Source organism: Trichomycterus rosablanca, chromosome 15 (assembly GCF_030014385.1).
Source record: "Trichomycterus rosablanca isolate fTriRos1 chromosome 15, fTriRos1.hap1, whole genome shotgun sequence".
In the NCBI taxonomy this organism is placed as follows: Eukaryota; Metazoa; Chordata; class Actinopteri; order Siluriformes; family Trichomycteridae; genus Trichomycterus; species Trichomycterus rosablanca.
The window spans coordinates 4,163,007-4,173,112 of NC_086002.1; the positions used below are offsets into that span (position 1 = coordinate 4,163,007).

General features: G+C 40.3%; 1 protein-coding gene across 1 annotated transcript; it reads left to right on the forward strand.

Moving 5' to 3' along the window:
* Window positions 1-1,902: 1,902 nt before the first annotated feature.
* On the forward strand, window positions 1,903-6,961 carry LOC134329420 (potassium-transporting ATPase subunit beta-like). The gene is made up of 7 exons (XM_063010676.1): window positions 1,903-2,014; window positions 4,015-4,143; window positions 4,226-4,339; window positions 4,993-5,198; window positions 5,281-5,343; window positions 5,425-5,517; window positions 6,803-6,961. The coding sequence occupies exons 1-7, from the start codon at window positions 1,903-1,905 to the stop codon at window positions 6,959-6,961; spliced, it is 876 nt and encodes a 291-aa protein (XP_062866746.1).
* The last annotated feature ends 3,145 nt before the right edge of the window (window positions 6,962-10,106 follow it).

Genomic DNA, 10,106 nt, shown 5'->3' on the forward strand with positions numbered 1-10,106 from the left:
GATCTGAAATTAGGAGCGAGCCCAACAGAAAAACTAAACTGGATTACAGCAAGAGCACCGGAGCTCAGCGCTCCAATCCAGATAGAAAGAGTACCAGGCACAGAGGAATAAAAAAGTAGACCAGATAACAACACATCAGAATCCTTACTGGAACTATGGAAAGTTAATGTTGTTGGGACTGGAGAAAGCAAGAATTCTGGGAAAATCCAGATAGATGCCACACAAAAGAAAGTGACCATCAGTCGGAGGCTTTGGTCAGACAGTAGGATGAGACACTTAGGTCTATGCTGCAGACACTCATGTACACAGATCTCCTTACTCATCACCTTTCATTAAGCCTATAACTCCATAATACCTTCCCTAAGTAAAACCCTTGAGAACTCAAGTCCAAGAATAAATAAATAAATACTAATATTACTGTGAAACAGACTTAAACATCTCTGATCAGTTTACCACAACAAAGTAGTCAGCAAGACATCTTGTTCGTCAGGTAGATCACTGATGTTTGCTTTATGATTTTATGTGGACAGTACAAGATACACTTGACCCCTGGGGTAGATTATACATAGGGGTCATGAACTCTCATACTACTAAGCTTCTTTTTACCAATCCCAAGCTATACACAAGATTTACAAAGTATTAGGGTGAACACCACAGTCCCTGAGAAAAATATGGTCTCATAAAGTCAAGAGTCTGCTCTCGTCAGAAGAAAGATCAGCTCATATGAACCCTGTATTTTTGGATGTACAAAAAAGGCATCACACACCAAACAGCAAGCCCATATTCTAACTGTAAAGTATGGTGTAGGGAGTACTATGGTTTGGTATTGTTTTTCTTTGTGGACAACTTTTTGGAAATTTTTTAAAGGAGAATTTCAGGGTAGTGATCCAACCCTGAAGATTTATAGTAGTTGGTGGACGCAAAATGACAAAAGGAAAAATGTGACGTGTCCTCCTCACTGCTGTGCAAATCTAATCAGCAGCTACAGAGAATAAAATTGCTTATAGAAAAGAGTCTAGCAGTTAAACACCAGGGATCACATATCCTTTCTAAGCTGGACTGAAAGATTAATAAATGGTAAATTATTTGTTTGTTTGTTTATTAGGATTTTAACGTCATGTTTTACACTTTGGTTGCATTCATTACACAAACGGTAGTTACTCATTAAACAAGGTTTATCAGTTTACAAGGTTATATCAAACACAGTCTTGGACAATTTTGTATCTCCAATTCACCTCACTTGCACGTCTTTGGACTGTGGGAGGAAACCGAAGCACCCGGAGGAAGCCCACACGGACACGGGGAGAACATGCAAACTCCACACAGAAAGGACCCAGACCACCCCACCTGGAGATCGAACTCAGGACCTTCTTGCTGTGAGGCAACAGTGCTACCCACTTAGCCACCATGCTGCCCAAATGGTTAATAAAAACATAAAAAGAAGAGCTCTGGGTTGGATAGAAATGATATTATTAGTAGTAATTCATGCAGAAATTAAAAAGTTCATAAACGTTTTTGTAACTGTTCTTCCAGTGGCCACAGTTAAAGCAAGGACTAAGTGTTTATCTCTGAATCCTGCCCGGTTTCATGCTGTGATAAGGAGCTGTGATCTTACTCAAACAACTAACTGAAATGCTGATCTAAGGCTTCAAGGTTACCACAACCACTCATAAGTGGATGGATGAGGGTAAATGAGCGCTTAGTCCTGCCCAGAGATATGTTAATGGTGTGCTTATCACCGTGTATAAAAAGATGGGTCATAGTTACCCAGCCTTGCACCCCACACCATTTAAAGAACTTGAATAAGGGACCATCGGTGATGAAGTAAACAAAAGAGGACCACTTGGTTTGGTTAGATTGTATAAAAACAAGAAGATCTAAAAAAAAAAAAAGAAGAACATTATGGCTACTTTAAAGGAAAAGAGAACCTGTGGTCAAAGGTGTCAAGACTTTGGTCACTTTATCTGGAATTCAGACGATGGAACTTTTATGGGCAGAACAACAACAAAATGGCGTAAGTCATCTTCTGCATTAAAAAAATATATTTTAAATATTGAGCATTGCAATCTAGAGATATACCATTATTAATGTAAAAAATAAAGCTTATATTTTTATTTGAAACATCATGTTTTACACTTGGACAACTTGTAATCACTGTGTGAACATTTTTTAAAGGAGAATTTCAGGGTAGTTACTCATTACACAAGATTCATCAGTTCACAAGGTTATATCAAACAGTCATGGACAATTTAGTATCTCCAGTTCACCTCACTTACACGTCTTTGGACTGTGGGAGGAAACCGGAGCACCCGGAGGAAACCCACGTGGACATGGGGAGAACATGCAAACTCCACACAGAAAGGACCCGGACCGCCCCACCTGGGGATCGAACCCAGGACCTTCTTGCTGTGAGGCGACAGTGCAAGCACATAATGAACCAAAATGAACACAGAAGCTCGTCTCGTATTTGCCTAAAACATCTAGATGATCTAGATTCTGTGGACTGGTTAGTGAAAGATGGAACTTTTTGGAAAGGTTCTGTTAAATCTAGCACCATCATAACATCATACCAACAGTAAAACACGGTGGTGGTGATGGTGTAAGGATCTAGGCAACATGGTTAAAACTGAACTGGACCATGAATTCTGCTCTCTATCATAAAATCCTAAAGAAAAATGTCCAGCCGTCAGTTTGTAACCTAAAACTAAGTGCAGTTGGGTTTTGTAGATCCAAAGCACACAAACAAGTCCAACTTTAAATGCTTTTGGAGTGGCCGAGTCAAAGTCTGACTCGAATCCATGTGGAAATTGATTTATTTTCAGGTTTAAAAAGGAATTCATTTGAGTTTTATGTTGGAAGTGCTTATGGTAATATTCATGATCCTTACATACACCGATCAGCCATAACATTAAAACCACCTCCTTGTTTCTACACTCACTGTCCATTTTATCAGCTCCACTTACCATATAGAAGCACTTTGTAGTTCTACAATTACTGACTGTAGTCCATCTATTTCTCTACATACTTTGTTAGCCCCCTTTCATCCTGTTCTTTAATGGTCAGGACCCCACATGACCACCACAGAGCAGGTATTATTTGGGTGGTGGATGATTCTCAGCACTGCAGTGACACTGACATGGTGGTGGTGTGTTAGTGTGTGTTGTGCTGGTATGAGTGGATCAGACACAGCAGTGCTAATGGAGTTTTTAAACACCTCACTGTACCTGCTGGACTGAGAATAGTCCACCAACCAAAAGTATATCAAGCCAACAGTGCCCTGTGGGTAGTGTCCTGTGACCACTGATGAAGGTCTAGAAGATGACCAACTGAAACAGCAGCAATAGATGAGAGATTGTCTCTGACTTTACATCTACAAGGTGGACCAACTAGGTAGGAGTGTCTAATAGAGTGGACAGTGAGTGGACACGGTATTTAAATACTCCATACCAGCACAACACACACTAACACACCACCACCATGTCAGTGTCACTGCAGTGCTGAGAATGATCCACCACCTAAATAATACCTGCTCTGTGGGGGTCCTGACCATTGAAGAACAGCATGAAAGGGGCTAACAAAGCATGCAGAGAAACAGATGGACTACAGTCAGTAATTGTAGAACTACAAAGTGCTTCTATATGGTAAGTGGAGCTGATAAAATGGACAGTGAGAGTAGAAACAAGGAGGTGTTTTAATGTTATGGCTGATCAGTGTATAATCTGCATTTTATTGTGGCGTGTTTGAATATGCTGAACCTCTGCTTCGTATGACCTTGTCCTGTCCTTGCTGTGTGAGCTTTGTTTGTCTTTGGTAAAGTGACTTTTGATATTTGGTAATATTTGATAACAGGTGATATTTGTAGATGATATTACAGTCTGTTCTCTGTACGTTGCTCTTTCACTGTTTGCCCTTCAGGTCAGATTTACACAAGTCTACAGAGCTGTAAAGTAAAAAAGGAAATGTTAGAACAGATTTGTTCCTGATAAGTAACACACATTCACCGTTTCTTCCCAGTGTTCATCAGCATGTACTATGTAGCGTTCTATGTAGTGATGACGGGTCTGTTTGCCCTGTCCATCTACATTCTCATGTACACACTGGACCCGTACACACCCGACTACCAGGATCGATTACAATCACCAGGTTCGTAAATCCAGTAAACCTAATGTTAAGTTTGTATAGTGTCTGATACACAGCACATGACTTTCCTCCTGCTCTTCTGTAGGTGTGATGGTTTGGCCGGACACATATAATGATGAGGTGTTGGAAATCAGCTACAATATGACAGACAAGAAAAGCTGGATGACGATGACCCGGAGCCTGGAAAACCTGCTTGACCGTATGTTTCTATTCCAAAAAGAAGTCAATCAGTTCAAGAAGACCTTAAACATATTCTTTTAATATGTTAATCCTGGTAACATTTTATCCTGGTCCCATTTACACATTCACGATGGGTCACGTTTGTCTTAAATTCTGTCGTGAAATACACTGCACGGTTTCGGCCATTCCTGACTCAGACATAACCAATCATGTCTAAATGTAGACGCCTGATCGGCCAGTAACACCACCAGGGATCCGAACCCTTATAGAACCCAGCAGTAATGGACCAGCATAATTTATCACTGCGCCACCCGAGCACTCCTGCCCATTTGTTTAATCTATAAATGATCTTTCAAATAGTACCTTTCCTACCAACACTAGATATAGTAATAGACGTGGTTCTAGAAAAGCTAAACAGTGAACAAAAATGTTAAAAGATTTTAAACAACCCTAAAACACAAAATCAGAAAACAAATGCTCTCCACTCAGGTGGCGCAGCGGTAAAACACACGCTATTCACCAGAGCTGAGATCTCGAATACATCGTTACATCGAATACAACAATTGGCCTGTTGTTCAGATAAGGGGCGGAATTAAGCCGGATGGGGACTCTCTCTCACACTAGTGCGATTACGATTAACCTATCAGTGTGTCCACTTTTTTTTCCATGTAGCCTACAACGACACCAGACAGAGCCAGATTAACAATTACAACTGCACTGCAGGCGAGTACTTCATCCAAAACCAGTTCAAGGCTCCTAAACACACAAAGTGGTCCTGTCCTTTCTACCAAAGGACGCTGGGAAACTGCTCTGGAATCGATGACCCAACGTTCGGCTACACGACTGCCCAGCCATGCGTCATCATCAAGATGAACAGGGTAAGACGCCTCGGGTATAAACATTCCAAGAGGGCCTCAAACTATTCAGTGATCATCTATAATCATCTGTTGTTCTTTTCAGATCATTCATTTCATGCCAAACGACGGGACAGGAAGTGCTCCGTATGTGAACTGCACCGTGTCGGTGAGTGTATACCAGAACAAAATTAAATCCAGTGTTCTTATTAGTAAAAGAAAGTCTAAAAATAAGTGTGTTTGTACACAGAAAGGACAGGAGAATGTGCGTGGGTACACGTACTATCCTCATAACGCCACTCTGGACCTTTCATACTTTCCATACTATGGAAAATTGGCCCAGGTAAGAGACCTTCTGGAAAGCCTTTGAAATTCTCTAATTACAACATAAATTGCTTATAGTTTGTGGTATTTTCAACCCTACACACACTTTTCGTATCACTTACAATCAAGGCTAAACAGTACACAAACTCCTGCAGTTTAAACTGGATAAAATATTTACCTGTAGCTACTGATCAGATTTAAAGCTACAGGAAGTTTAGATCAGACAAACATCTCTGAGAAGAGAAGAGCTACTGATTTCCTTCAGGCCTCATCAAGGATTAATAAACACGCAGGTCGTTGGAACGGCTTATACACTGATCAGCCATAACATTAAAACACCTCCTTGTTTCTACACTCACTGTCCATTTTATCAGCTTCACTTACCATATAGAAGCACTTTGTAGTTCTACAATTACTGACTGTAGTCCATCTGTTTCTCTGCGTGCTTTGTTTGCCCCCTTTCATGCTGTTCTTCAATGGTCAGAACCCCCACAGAGCAGGTATTATTTAGGTGGTGGATCATTCTCAGCACTGCAGTGACACTGACATGGTGGTGGTGTGTTAGTGTGTGTTGTGCTGGTATGAGTGGATCAGACACAGCAGCGCTGCTGGAGTATTTAAATACCGTGTCCACTCACTGTCCACTCTATTAGACACTCCTATCTAGTCGGTCCACCTTGTAGATGTAAAGTCAGAGACGATCGCTCATCTATTGCTGCTGTTTGAGTCGGTCATCTTCTAGACCTTCTTCAGTGGTCACAGGACGCTGCCCACGGGGCGCTGTCGGCTGGATATTTTTTTGGTTGGTGGACTATTCTCAGTCCAGCAGTGACAGTGAGGTGTTTAAAAACTCCAGCAGCGCTGCTGTGTCTGATCCACTCATACCAGCACAACACACACTAACACACCACCACCATGTCAGTGTCACTGCAGGGCTGAGAATGATCCACCACCTAAATAATACCTGCTCTGTGGGGGTCCTATATGGTAAGTGAAACTGATAAAATGGACAGTGAGTGTAGAAACAAGGAGGTGGTTTTAATGTTATGGCTGATTGGTGTATAAAAATGTTATCTTTTCTGAGAAGACCAAGAATATGGATGTTCTTGTAAAACAGGGCACCTCTGTAACCTTCAGCTCTGATCTCATCTCAGTGAATAAACCAGCACTGATCTCAACAACTGTTTTGTTTGCTAATACTTAAAACATGATTAGACCACATTTTATAAGGAAAGAAAATCAAAAAGCTTTTTGTGTTATTTGTAAACAGACATTAATACAAAATTGTGTTTTTGCCTTTACAGCCACATTACACGAATCCCCTGGTGGCTGTAAAATTTGATCTTATCAACGAGAAACATGCAGAGATCCAGTGCAGGGTGATGGCCAACAACATTGGTTATCAGAACTTCTACGATCCCTACGAGGGAAGAGTGACCTTCCTCTTAAATGCTTTAAGCTAGCTCTGTGGTTTTTTATTGATATTACATTTATATTACACACAAACGTAAATCAAAATACAATTTATTACTACCAACCTTCAGCAAATAAAGATGTTCTATTTACTTTCCAAATGCATTTAACTGCTCTATAATGTATAAAAATGATTTATTAGTCTTGGAACCTTTATGCCATATATATACAGTATATATATAATGTTGTTTATGCATCGTCACCCTTTAAGTGCATCCAATTGCCCGATTGCATCATGCTTCCTCTCCACCAATGCCGATCCCCGCTCTGATTGAAGAGAACAAAGCTAACCCACGCCCCCCCCTACGACACGTAGGCAGCAGCCGTATGCGTCTCGTCACCTACACTTTGACGAGTGCAATGCGGATCAGTACTGTGTACAGAGAGACACACCCCGACAGCACTCTTTTCTCATCTCTGTGCAGGCGCCATCAATCAGCCAGCAAAGGTCGTAATTGCATTAGTTATGAGAGAGAGAGACCCTATCAGGCTTTAATATCCCACCTCTATCTGAACAACAGGCCAATCGCTGTTCACGTGGCCGCTGAGCACAGCTGGCAGGCAAAGCTGAGATTCGATACGATGTATTTGAGATCCCAGCTCTGGTGTTCAGCGTGTGTTTTACCGCTGCGCCACCTGAGCTTTAATGGACTTCAGAAACACAAATCTGACCAGTCACTGTGTAGCTTTTGTCTTCTGCACATGAGATTTAACACCAATTCTACAATCCCCTTTTATCCAAGCATCTAACAAACGCTTTCAAAATATTTTTAATTGCATTAAAAAAATGATAATCTAGGGCAGATGGAACTTTACTCATTATAGATCCATCTACACCTGTACAGCACAATGGAATTCTTTATACGTATATCATGGCATTTTTAGAAGCTGGGGTCAGCATGATCAGTCATTGTACAGCGCCCCCTCACCAGATTAGGATAAGGGCCTTGCTCAAGGGCTCAACAGTGGGCCATCCAGTTGCAAACCCACAGCTCTGAACCCACTGCGAACCCTCGTAGTATCCACTATGCTACTAAAAAAAACTTAGCCCTAAATTTAAGATCTGAATTTGTACTGTGAGTTTTAAAATCAAATGTAGTGCATGAAGAAAACTTAAACATGCTTATAAAAAAAAAAAAGTTAGGTGTGTGACTGCTGGTTTCAGGCTGGAGTTCAATGGCATTGTGGCAACTGTTGACACGCAGGTCATTCTGTTGATTTTCTTTTTCCTGCATTTTATGGCATGGCAGTAAAAATACATCATGAAGAAAATCCATTTAAAATATAGACATACAGAGGAATTATTTTAAAAACATTGTCATATAAATCGTGTTTAATTTTTAGACCAATATAAAACGTACATTCTGCAGCATGTTGTACTTTACAAAAATAAAGGTACAAAATGAATTTTTTACATTAAACTTGGGTTCAGTCTTCAACTACATGCAGGTTATCATCATCATCATCATCATCATCATCATCATCATCTGAAACTGGTGAAAAAGTTCTAAAAAACTACACAGCGACGGAAAATAATCAACTATATAAAAAGAAAATAGAAAAAGCTATAAAAACTCAAAAGGTAAAGACAAGGCCTAGTCAAGAATTCATAAAGCAGTTTAAGACAGGAGCTTCAACATTGGACACCAATACCCCCCCCCCCCCCCCCAAACCCCAACAAAACCCAGCAAAACCAACCACAACCCACCCCCTTGTCCAAAACCATCACCACCCTTCCTGTATTTAGAACACCACCAACAAGATCAAATAATATATAACTTTATACACTGATGTGTTTCAATGTGTTAATGTGTAGTAGTATGAAAAGGTTTGGGAACACCAGTCAAGTAACAATACCAGTGGATTTTAATGTAAATAAAACAATTTTTTGGAAAATAATTTTTTAGTTTCTTTACATTTATTGTACTTCATAAAATTATAGAGAAAATGTGATTAAATTACTCTAAGCATCTTAAAATAAAGCTAATGGATGCCTACAAAGCAAGAAAAGGATCCTTCTTGCTGTGAGGCGACAGTGCTAAAAGAAAAGAAAAGGATTTAAAATCAACTGGATGCATTTTTACTTTGTAAATTCTCCTGTTCTGTGGACAGAAATGTGAGGAAAAAACCACCATGCCAGCTGTTCAGCATGGGGCTGGATATATATTAAGCTTTGGGCTTGTGTGGCAGCCAGAGGCACAGGAAACATCACGCTGCTGGATTCACGGATAGATTTGAAGAAATATCTGCCCATTATAACTGCAAATGTGACCATTCAGAAACCCACCGCACCATTAAGTCCACCATTAATGACTTAAATGAATGAATTAGTGGCAGCGCAGCTCAAGAACTAGAAGCGTTCTGCAAGGAAAAGGATTGAAAGACCACTAGCGGGCTAAGAAAGCGGGTGTTAGTGAGTATTGTTCTTTAGGGATGTTTAAACTTTTGCATGTCACTGAAACTTTCCTACTTTTATAGTTTATTTCTCCATCACCATGTACTAAAACATCTATTTTGTCTCTTCTTATTTCATAAAAAACCAAAAAGATAAGACCACCAGGGGTGCCCAAACCTTTGCATACGATAACATTCAGTGCAACAGTTAGTCAAGCTCATTTCTGCATCACATCAGAGAAATCCGAGAATCCATTTGCACCTGAAAATTCACTATATGACCAAACGTATTTGGACACCTGACCATGAGCTTGCTGGACATACAATTGCAGAAACAAATCATTTTAAAACTTAACTTTGCTGCAAAGTTGGAAGCATAGAATTTATTTTTACATAATTGATTTATTAGCTGTTTGCAATTGTTGTGGCTGAAACGCATGAATTCAATAGTAAGTCGAGATGTCTCAATACTTTTGGTTATATAATGAAGGTACACTGATCAGCCATAACATTAAAACCACCTCCTCGTTTCTACACTCACGGTCCATTTTATCAGCTCCACTTACCATATAGAAGCACTTTGTAGTTCTACAATTACTGACTGTAGTCCATCTGTTTATCTGCATGCTTTGTTTGCCCCCTTTCACCCTGTTCTTCAGTGGTCAGGACCCCCACAGGACCCCCACAGAGCAGGTATTATTTAGGTGGTGGATAATTCTCAGCACTGCAGTGACACTGACA